The 26083-nt window shown below is 54.6% G+C and overlaps 1 protein-coding gene and 1 long non-coding RNA gene across 10 annotated transcripts in view; one reads left to right on the plus strand and one right to left on the minus strand.

Annotated features, from left to right (window-relative positions):
* Positions 1 to 26083, plus strand: part of KIAA1671 — a 198233-nt gene that overhangs the window by 153240 nt on the left and 18910 nt on the right. Inside the window, exon 8 of one of the 9 annotated variants that reach the window (XM_082354432.1) lies at positions 24325 to 24856. The exons of the other annotated variants lie outside the window; for them this stretch is intronic. Within the exon in view, the coding sequence (XP_082210558.1) occupies positions 24325 to 24586 (262 nt within the window). The 3' untranslated portion in view covers positions 24587 to 24856. Of the gene's footprint in view, positions 1 to 24324; positions 24857 to 26083 lie in introns of those variants that run through there. 9 annotated transcript variants of the gene reach the window in all.
* The window catches only part of LOC309610957, a 155913-nt gene that overhangs the window by 20393 nt on the left and 109437 nt on the right, over positions 1 to 26083 (minus strand). The window lies entirely within an intron of this gene.

Here is a 26083-nt window from a genome sequence, read left to right on the forward strand (position 1 = left end):
CATCCCTCCCTCCTTCCCTCTCTCCCCTCGCTCTCTTTTCCCTCCCTCCTTCCCTCCCGACTTCCTCTCTCCCCTCGCTCTCTTTTTCCCTCCCTCCATCCCTCCCTCCTTCCCTTCTCTCCCCTCGCTCTCTTTTTCCCTCCCTCCATCCCTCCCTCCTTCCCTCTCTCCCCTCGCTCTCTTTTTCCCTCCCTCCATCCCTCCCTCCTTCCCTCTCTCCCCTCGCTCTCTTTTTCCCTCCCTCCATCCCTCCCTCCTTCCCTCTCTCCCCTCGCTCTCTTTTTCCCTCCCTCCATCCCTCCCGACTTCCCTCTCTCCCCTCGCTCTCTTTTTCCCTCCCTCCATCCCTCCCTCCTTCCCTCTCTCCCTCGCTCTCTTTTTCCCTCCCTCCATCCCTCCCGACTTCCCTCTCTCCCCTCGCTCTCTTTTTCCCTCCCTCCATCCCTCCCTCCTTCCCTCTCTCCCCTCGCTCTCTTTTTCCCTCCCTCCATCCCTCCCTCCTTCCCTCTCTCCCTCGCTCTCTTTTTCCCTCCCTCCTTCCCTCCCGACTTCCTCTCTCCCCTCGCTCTCTTTTTCCCTCCCTCCATCCCTCCCTCCTTCCCTCTCTCCCCTCGCTCTCTTTTTCCCTCCCTCCATCCCTCCCGACTTCCCTCTCTCCCCTCGCTCTCTTTTTCCCTCCCTCCATCCCTCCCTCCTTCCCTCTCTCCCCTCCGCTCTCTTTTTCCCTCCCTCCATCCCTCCCCTCCATCCCTCTCTCCCCTCGCTCTCTTTTTCCCTCCTCCATCCCTCCCTCCTTCCCTCTCTCCCCTCGCTCTCTTTTTCCCTCCCTCCATCCCTCCTCCTTCCCTCTCTCCCCTCGCTCTCTTTTTCCCTCCCTCCTTCCTCTCTCTCTCCCTCGCTCTCTTTTTCCCTCCCTCCTTCCCTCCCTCCTTCCCTCTCTCCCCTCGCTCTCTTTTTCCCTCCCTCCATCCCTCCCTACTTCCCTCTCTCCCCTCTCTCCCCTCGCTCTCTTTTTCCCTCCCTCCATCCCTCCCTCCTTCCCTCTCTCCCCTCGCTCTCTTTTTCCCTCCCTCCATCCCTCCCTCCCTTCCCTCTCTCCCTCGCTCTCTTTTTCCCTCCCTCCATCCCTCCCTCCTTCCCTCTCTCCCCTCGCTCTCTTTTTCCCTCCCTCCATCCCTCCCTCCTTCCCCTCTCTCCCCTCGCTCTCTTTTTCCCTCCCTCCTTCCCTCCCTCCTTCCCTCTCTCCCCTCGCTCTCTTTTTCCCTCCCTCCATCCCTCCCTCCTTCCCTCTCTCCCCTCGCTCTCTTTTTCCCTCCCTCCATCCCTCCCTCCTTCCCTCTCTCCCTCGCTCTCTTTTTCCCTCCCTCCATCCCTCCCTCCTTCCCTCTCTCCCCTCGCTCTCTTTTTCCCTCCCTCCATCCCTCCCTCCTTCCCTCTCTCCCCTCGCTCTCTTTTTCCCTCCCTCCATCCCTCCCTCCTTCCCTCTCTCCCCTCGCTCTCTTTTTCCCTCCCTCCATCCCTCCCGACTTCCCTCTCTCCCCTCGCTCTCTTTTTCCCTCCCTCCATCCCTCCCTCCTTCCCTCTCTCCCCTCGCTCTCTTTTTCCCTCCCTCCATCCCTCCCTCCTTCCCTCTCTCCCCTCGCTCTCTTTTTCCCTCCCTCCATCCCTCCCTCCTTCCCTCTCTCCCCTCGCTCTCTTTTTCCCTCCCTCCATCCCTCCCTCCTTCCCTCTCTCCCCTCGCTCTCTTTTTCCCTCCCTCCATCCCTCCCTCCTTCCCTCTCTCCCCTCGCTCTCTTTTTCCCTCCCTCCATCCCTCCCTCCTTCCCTCTCTCCCCTCGCTCTCTTTTTCCCTCCCTCCATCCCTCCCTCCTTCCCTCTCTCCCCTCGCTCTCTTTTTCCCTCCCTCCATCCCTCCCTCCTTCCCTCTCTCCCCTCGCTCTCTTTTTCCCTCCCTCCATCCCTCCCTCCTTCCCTCTCTCCCCTCGCTCTCTTTTTCCCTCCCTCCATCCCTCCCTCCTTCCCTCTCTCCCCTCGCTCTCTTTTTCCCTCCCTCCATCCCTCCCTCCTTCCCTCTCTCCCCTCGCTCTCTTTTTCCCTCCCTCCATCCCTCCCTCCTTCCCTCTCTCCCCTCGCTCTCTTTTTCCCTCCCTCCATCCCTCCCTCCTTCCCTCTCTCCCCTCGCTCTCTTTTTCCCTCCCTCCATCCCTCCCTCCTTCCCTCTCTCCCCTCGCTCTCTTTTTCCCTCCCTCCATCCCTCCCTCCTTCCCTCTCTCCCCTCGCTCTCTTTTTCCTCCCTCCATCCCTCCCTCCTTCCCTCTCTCCCCTCGCTCTCTTTTTCCCTCCCTCCATCCCTCCCTCCTTCCCTCTCTCCCCTCGCTCTCTTTTTCCCTCCCTCCATCCCTCCCTCCTTCCCTCTCTCCCCTCGCTCTCTTTTTCCCTCCCTCCATCCCTCCCTCCTTCCCTCTCTCCCCTCGCTCTCTTTTTCCCTCCCTCCATCCCTCCCTCCTTCCCTCTCTCCCCTCGCTCTCTTTTTCCCTCCCTCCATCCCTCCCTCCTTCCCTCTCTCCCCTCGCTCTCTTTTTCCCTCCCTCCATCCCTCCCTCCTTCCCTCTCTCCCCTCGCTCTCTTTTTCCCTCCCTCCATCCCTCCCTCCTTCCCTCTCTCCCCTCGCTCTCTTTTTCCCTCCCTCCATCCCTCCCTCCTTCCCTCTCTCCCCTCGCTCTCTTTTTCCCTCCCTCCATCCCTCCCTCCTTCCCTCTCTCCCCTCGCTCTCTTTTTCCCTCCCTCCATCCCTCCCGGCTTCCCTCTCTCCCCTCGCTCTCTTTTTCCCTCCCTCCATCCCTCCCTCCTTCCCTCTCTCCCCTCGCTCTCTTTTTCCCTCCCTCCATCCCTCCCTGCCTTCCCTCTCTCCCCTCGCTCTCTTTTTCCCTCCCTCCATCCCTCCCTCCTTCCTCTCTCCCTCGCTCTCTTTTTCCCTCCCTCCATCCCTCCCTCCTTCCCTCTCTCCCCTCGCTCTCTTTTTCCCTCCCTCCATCCCTCCCGACTTCCCTCTCTCCCCTCGCTCTCTTTTTCCCTCCCTCCATCCCTCCCTCCTTCCCTCTCTCCCCTCGCTCTCTTTTTCCCTCCCTCCTTCCCTCCCGACTTCCCTCTCTCCCTCGCTCTCTTTTTCCCTCCCTCCATCCCTCCCTCCTTCCCTCTCTCCCCTCGCTCTCTTTTTCCCTCCCTCCATCCCTCCCTCCTTCCCTCTCTCCCCCTCGCTCTCTTTTTCCCTCCCTCCTTCCCTCCCTCCTTCCCTCTCTCCCCTCGCTCTCTTTTTCCCTCCCTCCATCCCTCCCTCCTTCCCTCTCTCCCCTCGCTCTCTTTTTCCCTCCCTCCTTCCCTCCCTCCTTCCCTCTCTCCCCTCGCTCTCTTTTTCCCTCCTCCTTCCCTCCTCCTTCCCTCTCTCCCCTCGCTCTCTTTTTCCCTCCCTCCATCCCTCCCTCCTTCCCTCTCTCCCCTCGCTCTCTTTTTCCCTCCCTCCATCCCTCCCTCCTTCCCTCTCTCCCCTCGCTCTCTTTTTCCCTCCCTCCATCCCTCCCTCCTTCCCTCTCTCCCCTCGCTCTCTTTTTCCCTCCCTCCATCCCTCCCTCCTTCCCTCTCTCCCCTCGCTCTCTTTTTCCCTCCCTCCTTCCCTCCCTCCTTCCCTCTCTCCCCTCGCTCTCTTTTTCCCTCCCTCCTTCCCTCCCTCCTTCCCTCTCTCCCCTCGCTCTCTTTTTCCCTCCCTCCATCCCTCCCTCCTTCCCTCTCTCCCCTCGCTCTCTTTTTCCCTCCCTCCATCCCTCCCTCCTTCCCTCTCTCCCCTCGCTCTCTTTTTCCCTCCCTCCATCCCTCCCTCCTTCCCTCTCTCCCCTCGCTCTCTTTTTCCCTCCCTCCATCCCTCCCTCCTTCCCTCTCTCCCCTCGCTCTCTTTTTCCCTCCCTCCATCCCTCCCTCCTTCCCTCTCTCCCCTCGCTCTCTTTTTCCCTCCCTCCATCCCTCCCTCCTTCCCTCTCTCCCCTCGCTCTCTTTTTCCCTCCCTCCTTCCCTCCCTCCTTCCCTCTCTCCCCTCGCTCTCTTTTTCCCTCCCTCCATCCCTCCCTCCTTCCCTCTCTCCCCTCGCTCTCTTTTTCCCTCCCTCCATCCCTCCCTCCTTCCCTCTCTCCCCTCGCTCTCTTTTTCCCTCCCTCCATCCCTCCCTCCTTCCCTCTCTCCCCTCGCTCTCTTTTTCCCTCCCTCCTTCCCTCCCTCCTTCCCTCTCTCCCCTCGCTCTCTTTTTCCCTCCCTCCTTCCCTCCCTCCTTCCCTCTCTCCCCTCGCTCTCTTTTTCCCTCCCTCCATCCCTCCCTCCTTCCCTCTCTCCCCTCGCTCTCTTTTTCCGTCCCTCCATCCCTCCCTCCTTCCCTCTCTCCCCTCGCTCTCTTTTTCCCTCCCTCCATCCCTCCCTCCTTCCCTCTCTCCCCTCGCTCTCTTTTTCCCTCCCTCCATCCCTCCCTCCTTCCCTCTCTCCCCTCGCTCTCTTTTTCCCTCCCTCCATCCCTCCCGACTTCCCTCTCTCCCCTCGCTCTCTTTTTCCCTCCCTCCCTCCCTCCCTCCTTCCCTCTCTCCCCTCGCTCTCTTTTTCCCTCCCTCCATCCCTCCCTCCTTCCCTCTCTCCCCTCGCTCTCTTTTTCCCTCCCTCCTTCCCTCCCGACTTCCCTCTCTCCCCTCGCTCTCTTTTTCCCTCCCTCCATCCCTCCCTCCTTCCCTCTCTCCCCTCGCTCTCTTTTTCCCTCCCTCCATCCCTCCCTCCTTCCCTCTCTCCCCTCGCTCTCTTTTTCCCTCCCTCCATCCCTCCTTCCTTCCCTCTCTCCCCTCGCTCTCTTTTTCCCTCCCTCCATCCCTCCCGACTTCCCTCTCTCCCCTCGCTCTCTTTTTCCCTCCCTCCATCCCTCCCTCCTTCCCTCTCTCCCCTCGCTCTCTTTTTCCCTCCCTCCATCCCTCCCTCCTTCCCTCTCTCCCCTCGCTCTCTTTTTCCCTCCCTCCATCCCTCCCTCCTTCCCTCTCTCCCCTCGCTCTCTTTTTCCCTCCCTCCATCCCTCCCTCCTTCCCTCTCTCCCCTCGCTCTCTTTTTCCCTCCCTCCATCCCTCCCTCCTTCCCTCTCTCCCCTCGCTCTCTTTTTCCCTCCCTCCATCCCTCCCTCCTTCCCTCTCTCCCCTCGCTCTCTTTTTCCCTCCCTCCTTCCCTCCCGACTTCCCTCTCTCCCCTCGCTCTCTTTTTCCCTCCCTCCATCCCTCCCTCCTTCCCTCTCTCCCCTCGCTCTCTTTTTCCCTCCCTCCATCCCTCCCTCCTTCCCTCTCTCCCCTCGCTCTCTTTTTCCCTCCCTCCTTCCCTCCCGACTTCCCTCTCTCCCCTCGCTCTCTTTTTCCCTCCCTCCATCCCTCCCTCCTTCCCTCTCTCCCCTCGCTCTCTTTTTCCCTCCCTCCATCCCTCCCGACTTCCCTCTCTCCCCTCGCTCTCTTTTTCCCTCCCTCCTTCCCTCCCTCCTTCCCTCTCTCCCCTCGCTCTCTTTTTCCCTCCCTCCATCCCTCCCTCCTTCCCTCTCTCCCCTCGCTCTCTTTTTCCCTCCCTCCATCCCTCCCGACTTCCCTCTCTCCCCTCGCTCTCTTTTTCCCTCCCTCCTTCCCTCCCTCCTTCCCTCTCTCCCCTCGCTCTCTTTTTCCCTCCCTCCATCCCTCCCGACTTCCCTCTCTCCCCTCGCTCTCTTTTTCCCTCCCTCCATCCCTCCCGACTTCCCTCTCTCCCCTCGCTCTCTTTTTCCCTCCCTCCATCCCTCCCTCCTTCCCTCTCTCCCCTCGCTCTCTTTTTCCCTCCCTCCATCCCTCCCTCCTTCCCTCTCTCCCCTCGCTCTCTTTTTCCCTCCCTCCATCCCTCCCTCCTTCCCTCTCTCCCCTCGCTCTCTTTTTCCCTCCCTCCATCCCTCCCTCCTTCCCTCTCTCCCCTCGCTCTCTTTTTCCCTCCCTCCATCCCTCCCTCCTTCCCTCTCTCCCCTCGCTCTCTTTTTCCCTCCCTCCTTCCCTCCCGACTTCCCTCTCTCCCCTCGCTCTCTTTTTCCCTCCCTCCATCCCTCCCTCCTTCCCTCTCTCCCCTCGCTCTCTTTTTCCCTCCCTCCATCCCTCCCTCCTTCCCTCTCTCCCCTCGCTCTCTTTTTCCCTCCCTCCTTCCCTCCCGACTTCCCTCTCTCCCCTCGCTCTCTTTTTCCCTCCCTCCATCCCTCCCTCCTTCCCTCTCTCCCCTCGCTCTCTTTTTCCCTCCCTCCATCCCTCCCGACTTCCCTCTCTCCCCTCGCTCTCTTTTTCCCTCCCTCCTTCCCTCCCTCCTTCCCTCTCTCCCCTCGCTCTCTTTTTCCCTCCCTCCATCCCTCCCTCCTTCCCTCTCTCCCCTCGCTCTCTTTTTCCCTCCCTCCATCCCTCCCTCCTTCCCTCTCTCCCCTCGCTCTCTTTTTCCCTCCCTCCATCCCTCCCTCCTTCCCTCTCTCCCCTCGCTCTCTTTTTCCCTCCCTCCATCCCTCCCTCCTTCCCTCTCTCCCCTCGCTCTCTTTTTCCCTCCCTCCATCCCTCCCTCCTTCCCTCTCTCCCCTCGCTCTCTTTTTCCCTCCCTCCATCCCTCCCTCCTTCCCTCTCTCCCCTCGCTCTCTTTTTCCCTCCCTCCATCCCTCCCTCCTTCCCTCTCTCCCCTCGCTCTCTTTTTCCCTCCCTCCATCCCTCCCTCCTTCCCTCTCTCCCCTCGCTCTCTTTTTCCCTCCCTCCTTCCCTCCCTCCTTCCCTCTCTCCCCTCGCTCTCTTTTTCCCTCCCTCCATCCCTCCCTCCTTCCCTCTCTCCCCTCGCTCTCTTTTTCCCTCCCTCCTTCCCTCCCTCCTTCCCTCTCTCCCCTCGCTCTCTTTTTCCCTCCCTCCTTCCCTCCCTCCTTCCCTCTCTCCCCTCGCTCTCTTTTTCCCTCCCTCCTTCCCTCCCTCCTTCCCTCTCTCCCCTCGCTCTCTTTTTCCCTCCCTCCATCCCTCCCTCCTTCCCTCTCTCCCCTCGCTCTCTTTTTCCCTCCCTCCATCCCTCCCGACTTCCCTCTCTCCCCTCGCTCTCTTTTTCCCTCCCTCCATCCCTCCCTCCTTCCCTCTCTCCCCTCGCTCTCTTTTTCCCTCCCTCCATCCCTCCCTCCTTCCCTCTCTCCCCTCGCTCTCTTTTTCCCTCCCTCCTTCCCTCCCTCCTTCCCTCTCTCCCCTCGCTCTCTTTTTCCCTCCCTCCTTCCCTCCCGACTTCCCTCTCTCCCCTCGCTCTCTTTTTCCCTCCCTCCATCCCTCCCTCCTTCCCTCTCTCCCCTCGCTCTCTTTTTCCCTCCCTCCATCCCTCCCTCCTTCCCTCTCTCCCCTCGCTCTCTTTTTCCCTCCCTCCATCCCTCCCTCCTTCCCTCTCTCCCCTCGCTCTCTTTTTCCCTCCCTCCATCCCTCCCTCCTTCCCTCTCTCCCCTCGCTCTCTTTTTCCCTCCCTCCTTCCCTCCCGACTTCCCTCTCTCCCCTCGCTCTCTTTTTCCCTCCCTCCATCCCTCCCTCCTTCCCTCTCTCCCCTCGCTCTCTTTTTCCCTCCCTCCATCCCTCCCGACTTCCCTCTCTCCCCTCGCTCTCTTTTTCCCTCCCTCCTTCCCTCCCTCCTTCCCTCTCTCCCCTCGCTCTCTTTTTCCCTCCCTCCATCCCTCCCTCCTTCCCTCTCTCCCCTCGCTCTCTTTTTCCCTCCCTCCATCCCTCCCTCCTTCCCTCTCTCCCCTCGCTCTCTTTTTCCCTCCCTCCATCCCTCCCTCCTTCCCTCTCTCCCCTCGCTCTCTTTTTCCCTCCCTCCATCCCTCCCTCCTTCCCTCTCTCCCCTCGCTCTCTTTTTCCCTCCCTCCATCCCTCCCTCCTTCCCTCTCTCCCCTCGCTCTCTTTTTCCCTCCCTCCATCCCTCCCTCCTTCCCTCTCTCCCCTCGCTCTCTTTTTCCCTCCCTCCATCCCTCCCTCCTTCCCTCTCTCCCCTCGCTCTCTTTTTCCCTCCCTCCATCCCTCCCTCCTTCCCTCTCTCCCCTCGCTCTCTTTTTCCCTCCCTCCTTCCCTCCCTCCTTCCCTCTCTCCCCTCGCTCTCTTTTTCCCTCCCTCCATCCCTCCCTCCTTCCCTCTCTCCCCTCGCTCTCTTTTTCCCTCCCTCCTTCCCTCCCTCCTTCCCTCTCTCCCCTCGCTCTCTTTTTCCCTCCCTCCTTCCCTCCCTCCTTCCCTCTCTCCCCTCGCTCTCTTTTTCCCTCCCTCCTTCCCTCCCTCCTTCCCTCTCTCCCCTCGCTCTCTTTTTCCCTCCCTCCATCCCTCCCTCCTTCCCTCTCTCCCCTCGCTCTCTTTTTCCCTCCCTCCATCCCTCCCGACTTCCCTCTCTCCCCTCGCTCTCTTTTTCCCTCCCTCCATCCCTCCCTCCTTCCCTCTCTCCCCTCGCTCTCTTTTTCCCTCCCTCCATCCCTCCCTCCTTCCCTCTCTCCCCTCGCTCTCTTTTTCCCTCCCTCCTTCCCTCCCTCCTTCCCTCTCTCCCCTCGCTCTCTTTTTCCCTCCCTCCTTCCCTCCCGACTTCCCTCTCTCCCCTCGCTCTCTTTTTCCCTCCCTCCATCCCTCCCTCCTTCCCTCTCTCCCCTCGCTCTCTTTTTCCCTCCCTCCTTCCCTCCCGACTTCCTCAAAGCACCTGTATTGTGCTGGGCACTGGGTCTGGCCCTGGGAAGAGGGAGGTAAACCCAATTTGATCCCAGCCCTCAGCGGCACGAGTCTTGGGGTGGGGTGGTCAGAGCTGACACAAGCCCCTGCCGCCCAGGGTCCTAAGTGCTCTAGGAGAGTTATGAGTCAGAACTGCTTGCTCCCCTGTGGAGACCTGGGTCTCAAGGGTAGAGCAGGAGCTCCTCAGCAGACCAGGCAGGGACAGGCATTCCGGGCAGCACAGCACGCTCGTGGCAGAACCACACGTGGTCCAGTCTCCCCGAAGCAGGATCTAGGCAAGGAGGAGCGGCCAGCAAGGGGCCTGGAAGGTGTCCTGGGGGCTGCAGGTGCCCAGCCAAGGAGCTTGGACTTTATCCAGCTGGCACTGGGCCAGGAGAGATGTCAGCCCAGGAGCCTCCAGGAGCCTCCAGCTCGCCTGGCTTTTGCCGCTGGGAGCCTGGTAAAGGGAGGGAACGATGGGGGGTGCTCAGCTGAGGTTTCTGCCCCGCCCAGGATTCTCCGTCCTGTCCTTCGTCTCCATTGCATCTCACTCCCCTAATTGCTCCGGGGTTTCCCCTCCAGAGAATAACGTTTGCAGCCAAGGCCTTATTTCCCGGAAGCCGAGGATAGTCATTGCTGCAAGAATTCTTACAGTTCCTATAAATCCCGCCAGCTCCTCTAAAGGAGTGTCGACCTGGGTGGTGGCAGTGCAGTGACCTGTACCAGGAATTCCGAAACACTTAATTCCTAAAAGCCCCTCGTATCATCCTCTTCAGCTCTGTGTCTCCTGCTGGTTTCAGAGCCAGAGAGGTGATTCTGACTTACGAGCATCATAGCAATTGCAGTCCTTTCCCGGGTACCTACCACTCACCCAGCCCTTCACACAGAACATTAGCCCATGCAGTGCTGGCATCAGTGATGGACACTGGAGTGGTTCTCTGCTGTTACTGAAGCCCAGAGAGGTGAAGCAACTTACCCAGGGCCACACAGCTTCTAAGAGCTTGGGAAACAGGACTGGAGCCTGGGTCTGTCTGCCCCAAGGCACCTGTCAACCCGGCATCCCTCTTCCCTGAATCCCTGCATGGTCTGTAGCTAACATCCCAGCCCCTGCCTCTCTCCTCTCACTTCTGACTTGATGCCCAAGGAATAAATACTGGGCTCCTTGAAGCTTCCTTGTCACTTCACATCCTATTCCTTTACCTTAACCGCCCCTCTCCTTACCCTGGCTAATTCCAGCTCCTCATGAAAGACTCAAGAGTCACTGCCTCTAGGAAGCCTTCCTGATCTCCCCCAGGCCCTTCCTCTGGCTGCAACCATTCCAGCCCATTGTCCTTCCTGCTCCCTGTTGAAATGATCTGCTTACACGTCCACTTCCCCAACTTGATTTTAAGCTGCCCCCGGGCAGATATCTGAGGTGCCTCAGCATCGTTAGCAGAGAGCTGGCATACAGCAGGCACTGAATAAGTGCTTGTTGTCCTGGGCAAGCTCCAGGCAACCTCTGAGCCCCCTTTCTGTTGGAAAGTCCCAGATCCTGCGGCTTGTGCGATGGACATGTTTCTTTCTCCACCTTTCCCCTTTTGGGTGGTGGCGTTGTATAGGAAGGGCTGGATAGGGCACCACCAGTTGGCCCAAGAGGGTGGCCACTCCCTGCCTGGCAGCAGAACCCGTGGATGATGTTCTGACCCAGTGATGCAACCCCAGTGATGGCCCCTATTTTACAGAGGGGGAAACTGAGGCCCCATGAGACTCACCTGAGGTCACACAGCTCATTAGAGGCACGGCCAGGGACCCGAGGTCTGACTGAGCCCGGGCCCCTTCTCTGTGCTGAGCGGAGGAGGTGGGTGGGGGTCCAGGGCAGGCCCAGCAGGACTGGGCGGTAGACATTCTCAGGCTGTTACCCTCCCTTTCTCTAAGGCCTCGTCTGTCTGCTCCTCTGTCCCCAGATACTCTCATGTTAACACCAAGGCTGGGAAACAGGAAGGACCCTGCCCTGCCGGCGGCAGTTAAATCCCCGGGTGGGGACAAGTCTGCGTCTGTAGGAGACTAAGCACCAGCTCTCACCACGGCAGAGAGAAGGTGAAAAGGGGCTGAGCAGCATTCTGCCCCTCCCCCTGGGCCAGACAGCCATAGTGCTTGCCTGCCTGGGTGTGTTCTGGGTCCTTCTCCTATTTAAAAAAAACTACACAAAACATGCTCACTGTAGAGAAACGAGATCATAGACAAGAAAGAAGAAAACAATTACTTAATACACCACCCCTAGAAATATTCTTTATAACATGTCTATATCCTTTAAGATTTTTTTGCATATATGTGCAAAATGTATACCTATATATGAATATGATATATACACACGCATATATAACTATATTCATATTTTGCCTATGTGCAATATATATGCAAAATATATGCATAGATATATAATATACGCACATATGTATATAAATAATCTTTTGCATATATTTGCATATACATGCTATATACATGTATACATATATCCATGCAAAAATATATATGCACTATATATACATATTTTTGCAGATAGGTCAACAAAATGGAATTATACTGCAGGAATGCTTTTGTACCTAGTTCTCTTACATTTTCTCTTCTAGGACTAACTTCTCATGTCATGAACATGGACCTGCAGCCTCATTTTCAGTGGCTGTACTATATTCCATTTTTCCAGTTATGCCCACTTTATTTAGTCAGGCCCAGATTGATTTTTGGACACGTAGGTTGTTCCCAGTCTTTTTGCCTTGTAAATAATGCTGCAGTAAACATCACTGGACATTCATCTTCATGCACCTGCAAAGCCAGAATAACTTTTAGAAGCCGGGTAACTGGGACGGAGGCAAAGAGCTCTTGCAGCACACTGATTAAATCCCTCTGGTGTCAGCTAGACCTCGGTGTGAGCACACGTGCGCGCACACAGGCAAGTTGCTAAGTTGCTTAATTCCCCTGAGCCTCCGTTCTCTCCTGTATAAAATGGAGCAGCAGATATGCAACCCTTATCCATCGTTCTGAAATCCACCAAGCTCTCCTTTGTAGCAAAACCACCCTGTACCAATGTACTGACATGAGGTTATTAATAGTATTTACACACGGTGTGACTATTTATACATTTTGCTGCAGAAATATTAATACGTTTGATTGTGGGGTGTTGCACTACCCCAGTGTTTATCCACTTTTTTGGGTATTTTTTTCATTATCATCCCCCAAAGGCCCTTTTAAAATTTTTTCTTAATTACCGTTCCAGGAAATTTTAATATCATGGTTAATATTGTACATCTGTATGTGTACTGTATGCATATCTGTGCCAAGGTTCCCCCCACCAAGAACCAATTTTCACTCCCTTAGGGACAGTATCATTCCTGTAGAGAATGCAGGACCTAGACCAGTAATTCTCAACCAGGCGCGACTTTGCCTCCCAGGGACATTTGGCAATGTCTGGAGACAGTTTGGGTTGTCACAGCTCTGGGTTCGGGCATCGGTCGGTACAGACCAGGAAGGCTGCTAGCCCCCTCCAGCGCACAGCGACGGCCCCCCTGCAACGGGCCAGAGTTCTAAGGTTGGCAGACCCTCCTCTAGACCCCACTGGGGGTTCCTCCCAATATACAGTATGTGCACTCGCCTGTTGCCTTTCTAAAATCTGAATTAGAATGCGTCTGGCCCCTGGGTTAGGGGTCGGGGCCAGCGGAGCTGTAACACTAAAACCTACTTCACAGGTCGGTGGGAGGACCCTTTGGGGGCCGATGCAGTAAAGTGCATTTCTTGGCACCTGGCCGTGGTCCATCTCACCCAGGATGAGCCAAAGTGCCCGAGTGCCAGACGTCCAGGGTCCCGCGCCTGGATGCTGTCTCCACATTGAGAAATACACATTTGGGAGCCTTTCAAAATCACTAGGTTTGCCTTCCAAGTCCCGTTAAGTGGGTGCTGGCCCCAAGGATGCCCAGGGCTTTTCCAGCATGTCTGAAAGCTTGCATGGGCACCAGCTCCTTGCAAATGGGTCTGTTATTTTGTTTGTGGGCTTTGACCAAGGTGCAGTGTCTGTTTGAACGTGCCTCTGGGCTTGGCCAGCAGCCAGTGGTAAGCTGGCCTGGAGCGGTTTATGGGGACCAGCCCCCGAATCCTGGAGCTCGAGACGGAGGCTTCCGAGCGCTCTCACCCACTTGTGACCCAGTGAGCCACGTGATGAACAAACGGCACCCTGAAGCAGGCAGTTCCGCCCCGACTTGGGTGCTGCTAAGAGCTGGCCAAAGAGACACCATCCACCGGGCATTTTCCAGGGCCTCTCTGGCTTCCCGAGGGCTGGACTGGGAAGCAGAGGTGGATCAAGTTGTGAGTTAGAACAGGCGGCGCCCTGGACCCTGGGCAGGGTCTTTGAACAAAACCACAGGCTGGGCTGGGCACCAGAAGGAAACGGGGCCCTTGGCTCTGTTCCAGGCGATGGAATGTCAGCCCAACTGGTTTTCCTCCTTCACTGGAGCTGGGCACTCATAAACAAGGGAGCTGCCAGGCCTGTCAACAGCAGAGAGGTCCCGAGCTCGGTCCCTGCCCCTGCCCTGCCCTCACTCCAGGGGAAGAGACGCCCCATCCATGCTCCGTGCCATCTCTGCAGACCAGCCCCTTATCCTCACGGCGGGTCCTTAAGCCTCTCCTGCAGGGCTGCTCGGCAGGGTGGATGGGATGGGTCTGTCCAGTCCCCAACATAGCCCGCTGTTAGTAAAGATGGTATTTCGCTTCACCTTTCCCCAGGCTGTTTTGTCACCTGCACTGCCTTCTCCATTCTCCCCCACCAGTTCAATCTGACCCACTTTTCAAGGCCTGGGCCATGTCACATGCCGTCTGTCACCCGCCACTCCTGAGCCCCTGTGTGCACTCTCCTCCCCTTCTGTCTGGCGCCCCGAAGTACTTTGGGTACCTGGGATAGGAAATTATTAATCATGGGGCCCAAGATGACCAAGAGGGTGATCTAAGGTGGAATTGTCTGCCCCTTGTTCCTAGTAAACTTTCTGTAACAGCTTTGACATCTCCATATCAGCACTTAAAGTTCTACTTCATTGTTTTTGATGGCAGCACGGATTCCCTTGCAGGGATAAACCTGTTTACAGATGCCCTTATGGAAGGACAACTGGGTTGTGTTTGCTGTTAACCAAAAACCAAATGCTGCTGCTGTGAGCATGTTTGGGTGTGTGAGTTGATGTATGTATGTATTCGTGTGTGTATTTTATGTTATCTGTGTTTATTATGTATGTGCTGTCTGTATGTGCAATGTGTATTACGTGTGATTGTGTGTGCTGTGTATATGTATTTGTGTATATATATATATGTGTATGTGTGTATGTGTTTGCATTTGTGTGTATGTATGTGTTTTTGTGTATTTTTTTGGTGTACGTGTATTTGTGTATATATTTGCATATGTGTATATTGGTGTGTATGCATCTATGTGTGTGTGTGTGTGTGTGTGTGTGCGTGCGCATCTCTCTGGGTGAATCACCGGAAGCAGGGGTAATGGGGCAGTGCTGTAAGATTGTAATGTGCCTACAGATTGCGGAGGAGGTGGTGGGTGTGTCCTGCCCGGGAGAGGTGCTGGAGGATTTGGGATCCTGAGGCAATGGACAGACGCACCGGCTCCCCGCCTCCTCCCCGGGTTCACACTTACGTCAAGGCTGCAATTCTGTCGCCTGACAAGTTGAGCCATCTCCTGAAATAAACATGAGAGAGATGTTTTGACATGTGATGTTTCAAAAAAAAAAAAAAACACAGAGTCAAATTTGGCTGACACTGTTTTAAGAATCCCTCCAGGAGGAACCAAGTCAGGGTGGATGGGAGCAGATCCCATGAAGAGGAGATGCTAGGAGACATGAAAGAATTATATATTTACATAGAATCGTACATTTTAACGTTTATTTTTAAAAACTACCAACAGCAAATGTTACAAAATACAAAAAGAGGTAGAATTTTAAAACTATGTCTCCCTCTCTCCCCCTCCCCCTGTCACTCGGTTCCCCTCCCAGAGGCAAGTGTGATGACAGTTTTCCTATGTCCTTCTCACATATTCTATGCATTTTCAAATATTTACGTATATATTTTTCCTCGCTCCACCTGTTGCTTCCAGCCTTGCCTTATTCACTTGACAGTGTATCTTGGAAGTCACTCCATATCAGGCACATACATCTTCCTCATTCCTTTCAACAATTAAAGAGTATCCCATGCTATGGTTGTTCTGTAATTTTAAAATATAAAAATACATTTTAAAAAAACAAAATTCCCTTTTATCTTGGCTCATCTTAACCTTAGAACTGTAGACCTTTTATTAATAGAACTTTAGACTTAAAAGGAAATTGAATTTGTCTGTATAAAAGTATTTCAGGACTTTTAGAATGTTCTATGCCCCTTCCCCTCCCCCTGTACGAAGGTTCCTGGTTATCTGGGGGGCATTGTCCTCCCTCCCTGGATCAATCTCTCCCGTTTTGCACCTTAAAAAATTATCACAGTCGCCAGTCCGCTTTCACTGTTTGTCAGCATGCTGAACATGATGTTTTAGAAAAGAGATTGGTTTTTTAAAATGTAACAAAAATTAAAATTTAAGGGCATATATGAAAACAGACGGTCCTGGGATATATCAAGAGTCTTTAAGTAGACAGTAATATTGTTCATGGACATGAGAGAGGGGTCCGGGGATCATCTGTGGATCATTCATTCACTCATTCATTCATACACTGATTCATTCATTCACTGATTCATTCATTCATTCATTCACTCACTTATTCATGCATCCATCCATTGTCAGTTGCTCCCCTGACCACTGTGGCCGTCTCTTAACTTGGTGCCAGGGTTTGAGGGTGAACAGACCCCAGTGCCTGCCCTCAGGGAGCTCACAGCCTGGAGGAGACCGTCAAACAAACAGCAAGCACAGTCCAGCACAATAAGCTGTATGATGAGCTGAGCACAGGGGGATTTTATGGGGTCCCAAGGGGAGGTCCAGTCCCGCTGCCGATGGAGGCAGTCAGGAGAGGCTTCTTGGAGGAGCTGATGCCTGAGCTGTGTTTCAGGGACACATTCCAGGCAGACCTGGGCCAGCATTGGCCAGCGGCTGATGGACTATACCAAGAAATCTCCCAGAGGGGCGTTTCCTGGGTGCAGTGACAGCAGGAGTTGGTGGAATGGGGCATAACTGGCCATAGACTTGGAGCCGCCTGTGTTTGAATCGGGTCCCTTCACTCACTCCTGAGGCCTCGGGCGAGTCGCTTCACCTCCCTGTGCCTCGGTCTTCTCATCCGGAAACTGGGGAGAATTCACAGTACCTGCCTCTCAGGGCTGTCGGGAGGACTAATGTTGGCAGCCTGGCACGCAGGAAGAGCCGTGTCAAGGCCCCTTCTTGTTGCACCTGTCCATCTGCAAAATGGGCGTGTGAAAGCATCTGCTCTGGGACTTAGGCTAGACGGTGCACATAAGAAACCTGACTTGGTGCCAGGCGTGCAGTGGGTGCTCCTTACACGTTCCTGGTTATGACTACTTTTATTGCCTCTTCGCCCACCTCCGACACCCAGAGCACAGGGTGCCTGCCGGGTTTCTGGAGTCTGGGAGACCCCGCCTCTGAGGCCAACGAGAGCCTGGGCCCCCCAGCCCAGCTGTCCTTTCTGTTTATAGACTTGGAGGTGGAGGCCGTCCGGAGAGCCAGGAAGCCCCCCCGACCACGGAGCCCTGAGGGGCACCCCCCGCTGGAACCAGGCACACCTCCTGAGGACCAGCTGCCAACGTGTGTTCCTGTCACTTTAAGTGACACACTTGCCCCCTAGAGTCAGCGTGTCTCTGCTGGAGCTGTCATTTTGCAGCCTGCGTACCCAGCTTGGCCCTGGAGGAGGGCAGGTGTGCTGGGGTCAGTTCACTCTGTGATGGAGGGGAGCAGCTGACTGATGTCTGGGTCAGGAGAGATGTTGAGGGATCTGGTTAAGGCAGCCCCTTTGCTCTCAGCTGAATGACAGAGCTGTCAGGCCTCCTTGTTAGAGTGTTTGTTTAAATGATGTGCTTCTGGGAGCTAAGCAGTGGACGTCATCATCATCATCATCATCATCATCATCTCAACTGGAATCTATTTGGCACTTACCGTATGCTGGGTGTGTGCAGCTCTCACCACATGTCTTACAAAATCCCCCCAACTCCCCTAAGCACCCTCCCCATCCCCATTTTACAGATGGGAAAATTGAGGTTTTGAGAGGTTTGCTCATAGCTACCAAAAGGCAGAGCTGGATTTGCCCTGGTCTGCCCCATCTCAGTGCCTTCCCCACCTCCAACTCATCAGAGCCCCGGGGTAGGTTCATTTCCCACCTGCAACCTAAAAGTTCGTGCTTTCCGTTGCTAATCACCAGGCACTGCTAGCTTCTCCATAGACTGTTTATGAAAACTGATTTTATTCAAGGCGTGAACAGCATCATTTCATCATCAGTCAGGTGGGGAAACCCAGCAAGGGTGTGAACAATCCAAATGGGCACTCCTTTAAAGGGGAGGAAACCAATGCCTCTTCACCAGGAAACAGCTGACAGCTCACAAAGGCCAGCTTGGTGAGCTCCGGACATTAGCCACCAGGCAGAGGTGAGCCATCAAGTGGCAGAGGGCCCCTGAGACCTGCCATCCCTAGCCACTAAGTCACCAAGAAAGGAAACCGAGGCTCAGAGAGGTGGGGGCTTTGCTCGAGGTCATCCAGAGAGGGAGCCAGCGCTGAGCCTGGCACCTTTGCTCACCACGATGGGTCAGGGGACCCAGTCCAGGAACAGGTGTGTTCCTGTGGGGGGAGCCGCAGCACCACCGCCCAGGTGGGCCGGTTCAGCCCCGTCACTGAGGCCCAGCACGTGTCCGGCACTCCCGCCCTGTGCCCATCTCCGCGTGCCTCCCAGTCCCGGTTGTGTTTTCTCCGTCTGTCTTGCTCTCTGTCTTAGCTGTGCCCCCATCCAAGCCACCACAGTGTGCCACACAAAGCCACACCTGGCTATACCCGACTACACCTGGCCACACCTGGCCAGACTGCACTGTTGTTCCCAGAGCCCATTGAGAGGGGTCAGAAACTGGTGTCCCACCAACCTTCCCCGGGAAGCACCATGCCCTGGCGTGGGGCAGGGGCAGGGGCACAAGGCCTGGCTTGCGTTGCCACCTGAGGTGACACTGTGGACTCCCAGGAGCCCATCAACTGCGCCGATGCCTCCTGGCTGGGACACAAGTCCACAGGGAGGGGACGCCGTGCGGGGTTTGCTGACAGCACTGGGAGAGCGTTCTAGGGCTCTGTCCTGCCCTGTTCCTGTCCGTTTCCTTCTGGCCTGACTGCCTTACCTTGTTCTCCCTTCTCTCCTTTTTGTTTTTTCATTCCTCCCCACCTTCCCTCTTTCCTCCCTTCCTCCCTCCTTCTTTCCTATTCAGTGAGCACTTAACTCTGTGCCAGGAGCTGTAACTAAGCTCCGAGAATCCAATGGTGATGAGACGCAGCTCTCCCCTTTTGGAGGTTGTGTGTACTGGGAGGAACAGGCATCCAAGGAACCGTCCAAGTGCTGAGAACCCCCAGCCGAGGCCAGGGCTCGGAGGGACAGGACAAGGACCTAGACTCGGGCGGGAATCTGCTCGGAGGGGCCACCACGCACTCTGCGGTGTGAAGGAGGCCGCCCTTAGCCAGGCGAACAGCTGTGCTGTGAAGGTGCACGGGGCGTTTGGGCGTCACTGTGGCTGCAGCACAGGGGAGGGAGTGAGGGTGAGAAGAGGTGGCCAGGAGAGTGGGCACTGGACATCCAGGCCCTGCGGGCCACGGTGGGACAGACAGTGCTCTTAAGAGCCTGGAGCAGGGGGTACAGGGTGGATGGGAGACACACTGGGGGACTCGGCCCATCCTTGGCCTGCTGCCCCCCTCCTCCCCTCTGTGGGCCTGAGGCCCCACCCCGGGTGCAGCTAGGGAATGCACTGTGGTAACCAGGCACAGGCCAGGGGATCAGGACACCTGGATTCGACGCATGGCCAGGCATCCTTTCCCCTCTCTGGCCCTCAGTTTTCCCATCAGTGAGATGGTCATTGAAGGCCCTACAAAGCTCTCCATGTCAAGCCAGAGCCTGGAGAATGCAGCAGTTTGGGGGAGTATTTTGGGGCTTGGGTGTCAAGCAAACCAAGTTCAAATTGCAGCTCCACCACTTTTTAACTGTGCCACCTTGGGTGTGTCAGGTCCCCTATCTGGGCCTCAGTCTCCTCCCCTGTAAAATGGGTCCATTACGGTTCCTACCACATAGCGTTGTTTGGGAGCATTAGATGGCAAAGTGCAAGGTCATGATAATCACCAGCGCTCACAGTAATGTTAGCCCTTGATATTATTGTTAGTATTATTGCTCAGCTGTTGTGCAAGTCTGATCTGGGCACAAGGCAGGGAGGTGCCACCAGGCCCCGGGGGCACTGGGACAGAGCCAGCGTCACCCCAGCCTGGGTCCCATGACACCAGAGCACCCTGCACAGCTGAGAGTGTCCAGTTGCAGAGGGGGGAGGGGGACGCACATCTTGAATTGCCCCGTCAGCCGCAGGCCACCGAACACCGTCCTGACTCAGGCTTCTTTCCCAGGCTGATGTGTCAGACACCCCAAAATACACGCTAGCATAATATTTTCTCTTTTCCTCACTCCTTCCCTAATGACACGGCCTTTTCTGGGTAAGGAGCTCACACCTACTCAGTGCAGAAAAGTTATTTTCAGAAACATATTCCTCCAGCAAATATTTATTCAACAAGTACTCCAGGCCTGGCATGGTTCTAAGCACTGGGGTGCAGCAGTGGATGAAGGAGTCCCCATTTTCATGCAGCTGACAGTCTAAAGGGTATAGATCAGGGATCAGCCAACTGCTCGTGGGCCAAATCCAGCTAGCCACCTGTTTTGTAAATAAAGTTTTATTGGAACACAGACATTGTGCTGCTGACATGGTAACGACAGGAAAACTGAAGTTGGGAAAGAGACCCCATGGCCCACAAAGCCCAAAATATTTATCATCTGGCCCTTTATAGAAAGAGTTTGCTGGGCTCTGATAGAGATTAAGAAATGAAGAGCCCCCTTCTGATTTGTTTTTAATTCGTGATGTCTACTATATGATAGTGTTGGAGGAATGATTTAATTAATTTTATTTAATTTTATTATCTGATGATATTGGGATAAAAAAATCACAAGTGTGGATACTAACTAAAATCATCATCAATAACAGAAAGACGGCCCGTTTCCTCACCACATAACATGCCACTGGTATCAGTTTTCTGTGGAAACTTCTGGAGATTTCCTTTGCTTATTCTCACATGCATTTACATATTTGTTTTTACAAAGCTGGTATTAACACATGTGCTGTTTTGTTACCTTTTTTAAAAAATAATATTTGCTAGTATAAGGCAGACATCTTTCTGTGACAGTAAATATTCTTTCTGAGCATCATTTTCTTTGGCTGTGTTTATTCCATCATGTGGATATATCATATTATATTTCACCGATCCCCATCTTACTGGATATTTAGGACAATTCCAGTGTTTTGCAATGTTATGTCCGATATTTTGCAATCTTTGCTCTCCTGCGGGGAAGCGTCTGTGTTCATAGGTCTTGGTGAGCGTGTCTAATGATTTTCTTGAGATAAATTTCTGGAGCTAAAATTGCTGAGTCGAGGGTATGCACGTTTTAAATTTCAGGACATGTGTTGCCACTTGTTTAAACACAACCCTCAAAGGCGTCTGTTAGGCTGGTCTCCCCAGCCTGGGTGTTAGAAAAGTGTCCATTATAGGTCCTGGGCTGCGGCATTCGTGTTTGCCTGCAAGACGAGGGCCTAGAATTTTCACCTACCACCAGCTTGGGGCTTGGTGAGCTAGCCTGAGCAAGTGGTTTTTAAACCCGCCAAGTTCTCGAGGCTTTTTTTAGAGCATTTTAAAGTGCATTTCCTCATCTGAGCCTCTTGAAGCATCCTGGACAAGGTGGGGGGCTGGAAGGAGCCCAGAAAACTGGGTTCCAGGCCCCCCAGCTCTGCCTCTCACTCCCTGTGAGCAATCCCTGCCTCTGAGTTTATCATCTGAAAAAGTTTATCATCTGAAAAGGGCCAGCTGAATGGACTCAAGGGTCCTTGGAGATCTAAATGTTAAGATTCGCAACTTACCTGGTGGTCCAGTGGTTAAGACTTCGCCTTCCAGTGTGGGGGGTGCAGGTTTGATCCCTGGTCAGGAAGCTAAGATCCCACGTGCCTCATGGCCAAAAAACCAAAAAACATAACACAGAAGCAAAATTGTAACAAATTCGATAAAGACTTTAAAAAATGGTCCACATAAAAAAAAATCTTAAAAAAAAATAAATGTTAAGATGTGATGACTTGGTGTGACAAATGACAGCTGAAATTTGGATTGGGGCTGGTTGATATCCATCGGGGGTGCATGTCAAAAAAAAAAAGACCTGCCCATGACCCAAATGCTGGACTAATTTGGACACATGTGCTCCTCAGACAACGCTTCTCTTTATGCGTCATGTATTTTCAGACCACCTTGTAGATATCTACTCATCCGCAGACAGTGAGGGCTTTTATAGCAGCCCGAAAGGCAGAACTGATTTGGAAGAACACTCTGCCTTAAAGCTAACTTAAAAACCTGACTTTCAGAAAGTTTCAGAAGAGTTTTGGGCCCTTTCTGTGGTTGATCTTGAGGCCTCGTAGCCCTGGGAGTGAAGATCAAGCCTTGTTGATCTGAAGTGCCACCGGGGTCTGCTACAGTAACGAGACATGAATAATTTGCACTGCGCACAAGGTTACCAGGATACTAGTGGGAGAAAGTACTGACAAACAGCTTGATTTCTTAAGCCTCATTTGCAAGATCAATTCCCTTAGATGATCCTAACCCCTGGAGTACTCCAGATTTGGGGGCTCTGTGTTAAAACATAGTGACTGAGGAGGCATTCAACCAACTACTTAACATCTGCGTTGTCCAGACATTGAGGTACAGAGAGGTTAAATAACTTGCCCGAGGTCACACAGCCTGAATACAGGATCTATGTGACGGAGCCTGGATTTAAATCCAGGCATCTGGCTCCAGAAATAGTACTCATCCAAGGGAGACTGAAAAAAAACAGGTCAATTATAATGAATATAATTTGGGAAGTTCTACAGCAGTGCTCTTCAGTAGAAACTTTCTGTCATGATGGAAATGTCCTGTATCTTGTGCTGTTCAATATGGTAGCCACACGTGGCTATGGAGCCCTTGAAATATAGCTAGAGCCGCTGAGGAACTGGATTCTTTGTATTTTTAACATCTTAATTAAATGAAATTTAAATAGCCACACGTGGCTAGCGGCTATCATATTGGACAGGACAGATGTAGAGACTTGAGGTCTAGGGAATGGTGGGAGCTGGCTCCTGAGTCAGCCTTGGGTGAGGGGAGTTCAGGGAAGGCTTCCTGGAGGAAGAGCCAGCAAAGCTGGAATCTGAACGACAGCCAGGTGGTGGTGGCTGCTCCAGCTGGTCTGGAGGTGAGGGTAGCCAACTGAGGAACGTGAGAGGAGGAAAGTGGGCTGGAGCAGCCAATGGGAGGGGCTGGGAGGGCCTGGGGATGGGGGAGGGGCAGGGGATGGTGGGGAAAGAGCCCCACTAATGAAAGTCCCACAAGCCATCCTTATGGTGTTTGGACTTGACCCTGGGGAGCTACTGAAGGGTTTTGAGCAGAGACCCTGCAGGCTTAGATTTCAGCTTTGGAAAGTGTAATGGGAAGAGAATATATGGGGGTGGGGGGGAGCAGAGGTGAGGGAGGCAGGGGGACCCCAGAGCTGGCCAAAGTCTTCCTGATGGAGATTTTGAAGGGCTTGGGGATTGATCCGACACGGGGATGAGAGTGACAGAGGAGTCAGGGATGCTGCTCTCCGGAATCCTGAGTCTGGCTTTAGGCAGTGGAGGGAGAAGACCTCCATCCCTGCCTGCGGGGATTACAGATCCCTGAGCGTGAATCTTAAACCTCTGCGGGAGGGCCCACAAATGGGGGTGCATAGAAGCCAGTGTATTTTGCTGAGCACCATTTATTCCCCCCACACCCTGCCGCCCAGAGCCTTCCAAAGGAGGTCAGGAAACATTCCCCTGCCTCCTGCCCTGATTCCACCCCTTAGCATCCTTCGGAACTTGCCATGCTGATTTCCAGAGGCCCCACCTGCAGATCCCTTCCTCCATCACTCAGCACCGAAAGATCCCCATCTCTTGGGGGTTTTGAGGGCCCGAGAAGAATCACACTTTGCCAAGAGTCCGTCCACCTGCCTGACTCTGGGGAGGGCCGTGAACCTGGTTCTGATCGCATCAGCTCCTGTGTCCTGAGCACCTATATGCCAGGCACTGAGCTTAACGCGTTCCAGGGCTTATCTCCCTGAAGCCTCAAAACAACCCTTGTTTTTCCACTGAGGAAACTGAGGCTTGGATGGGTGGAGTCCCTTGGCCAGACCACCCAGCTGGGGCGGAGCAGAGACAGCAACCTCTCACCCCCAACCCTGAGTTGTAAGCTGTCCCTGAGCGGTCACCTTTCTGCCTTAATGTGAGCTTGGCACACACAGGGCACAGACCGAGCATCCACCTTGCAGCCATCTGCAAGCTGCTGGGGACAAGGATGTCGAGTCCACCAGAGGCAGCCCCCCAGGCCCCGACCTCTGGCCTCCGAATCCGACCCATGTGGTGGGTTAAGTTAGGGAATGGCTGATTCTGTGACAACTTTGAAAGCAATAAGCAGCTGGGAGCATGCTCAGATGACCACTTCCATTCCTGGGTCCCAGGGGGAACTCTCTTAAGGGTGCTGGGCGTCTGACCATGTCAGGTGACCTTTCAAGGCAAAAACATCCAAGTTTCCCCACCTGGGGACTGACTGAATCCCTCAGGCGTGCTAACAGCCACCCTCGCATGCTGCTGTGGGCTTGCAGTTTGGGTGGACTGTTCCAAGGCTGGCTTGTATGTGCTACCCCTCCACCCTGCGATTCTCTACCTAGGGAGTTCTCCTGTGGGAGTCATCAGAGATGTGTCACTTCAGCCCCAAGGATGTTCGTCGTATTGTTGATTATAACGGTGAACAGCAACCTAAATGCCATGATACTTGGGGATCGATTAAAGGAACAATGCTGTGTCCGGGCAGCAGAATATTCTTCAGCCGTTAACGATGGTGCTCTAAGTGAGTTGACCCAGACGAAATTCTGGGCAGGATTATGGCAGAATATGGTCACTGGCTGATGGGTGACTTTTAAATATTATTTTTTGTGCTTTTCTGTAATTTTGACATGTTTTGCAACAAGCATTTGTGATTTTGGTAACGAGGAAAAGGAATCTACAGGCAGCAAAATGAGGGTGTGTGAGTGTGGTTGTTTACCAGGGTGACTGAGAGGTTCATCCTGATTCCCCGGGGTCCTTGCACATACCTCACCCATAGCATCCCCTCATGGGGTACGCAAGTGTCCCCAAAAGGTGAGAGGAAGAGAATGATGAAGGAGATGGGCATTTATTGGGTGTTTCCTGAATGTCAGGTCCTGCCCTTGGAGCTATCATGTGGGTCTTCTCATTGGCATCTTTCCACGTCCCTGTGCCCCAGAGAGGGAGACAAAAGCCCTGAGGTCACACAGCAGAGCTTTTTCCCGAGGCGCCTGCTCACTCTGCAGGACCACACATGTTCGCTCTGCTACGGATGGCTCCGTGGACGCTGTGAAGAGGCAGGCGTGCTCCCCACTGGGAGGAAGATAAGCTACTGCAGGTCAGTCTGCCCACCGCCACTAAGCACCTACTGGGTGCCAGGCAGGCTCTGGGTGGGGAACAAAGGTGACGGAGTGTCCGATCTTAAAGGCTGCCTCGGCTGAGTTACAGAATCTGTGTAGTGAACCCCACCCCTGGTTCCCAAGTGCCTAGCACATGGTAGGTGCTCAGTAGATGTCTGTTGCATAAGTAACTTATATGTCAAACTTTACCTGGCACAAAAATGAGTCCGGAGTAGGCAGGGAGAGCGCAGGGGAAGGCAAGATCACTGTGGGTTGTTGCAATGGCTTGGGGTGGGAGGGATGGATAGGAAGGGGGAAAGGTACAAGCAAAGCCACAGAGGCTGGAAGGTAAGGCTTGTGTGGGATGCAGTGAGTAGGTCTCGGTGGGTGGGATGGGGCGTCTGTTTGGGGCCGGGGTAGGAGATGGGACTGGACAGGAAACTGGGGGCTCAATTACAGGGGGTGTTGGATCTCAGCAGGAGGACAGTAGGGAGCCGTGGAAGGTTTCTGAGCAGGAGATGCATGCTCCAAAGCACATTCCAGCAGAACATGCCTCCTGACCCCAAATGGAACACAAGGAGTGAGATGCTCCTGTCGGTGTTTCTGGAATTGGGGGCCAAGTTGTTCTCACCCCCTCGCCCCGTGACCCCCAACTCTCTCCATATTCCTCATCCAAGCCATCAAGAGATGGTGACTGGGAACATCCTTCAAAGCCCAGAAGCCAAGGCCATTTGAATTGCTATTGTGCCAATGGCCACCCAAGGGGCTGGAGTTTTGGTTTTGCCTTGAACATTCCAGCTGCTCCCCAATCAATAACACAGAGGCCCAAGTGTCAGCCAGTTCAACAGTCAGTCACCAGGGACGGGCTTTTAATTTGTCGAGTGAACAAGTTAGGATGGCCAGCACTTTGATGGAGATCTATGGGCTTCCCAGCATGGGCCAGGTACCAGGTTGGGCCCTTTGGCCAGTGCTGTGGTTAGCAGGACCCTCTCCCTAGGGCCCAGGCTGAGGGCAGAGACCAGTCACCGAGCAGGTGGTGACAGAACCGGGGATCTGGGCTGCGTGGGGCACAGTGGTTGCCAGTTTGGACTTGCAGTCCAAGCCCCCTGCCCGAGCTTGAGTCCCACCTCATCATTTACTGGCTGTTTGATGGAGGGCATGTCACTTCACCTCTCTAAGCCTCAGTGTTCTCGTCTGTAAAATGGGGATTGTAATGAGCTCCACCTCATGGGATTGCCATGGGACTGCAGCTCAGCGAGGTGATATGCAGACAGCTTGATCAACACCAGGGACAAGTTAAATGCTCCACGAAGGCTGTGCTGGTGACGCTGGTGGTGGAAGCATGGCGACCGTGGGAACGTGGTGGCGGGGGACGGATGGGGGAGCACCGTGACCAGACTGATAAGTCCTGGGAGCAGTGAGGATGGAGAGAAGTTTGGCCAGGGGTAGGGTGGTACCCACACAGGGCGCGGGAGGGTGACCCCTTCATGTCAGTTTGCCCGGCTTTGGCACCCGCCGTCCTGCATCCTGCGATGTCTTGGGCAAACCCGGATGGTAGGTCACCCTCGTGCCCAGCGCAGACGTTTGGACCCGCTTCCG

This window comes from Balaenoptera borealis (genome assembly GCF_965194805.1).
Source record: "Balaenoptera borealis genome assembly, chromosome: 14".
NCBI classification, from domain to species: domain Eukaryota; kingdom Metazoa; phylum Chordata; class Mammalia; order Artiodactyla; family Balaenopteridae; genus Balaenoptera; species Balaenoptera borealis.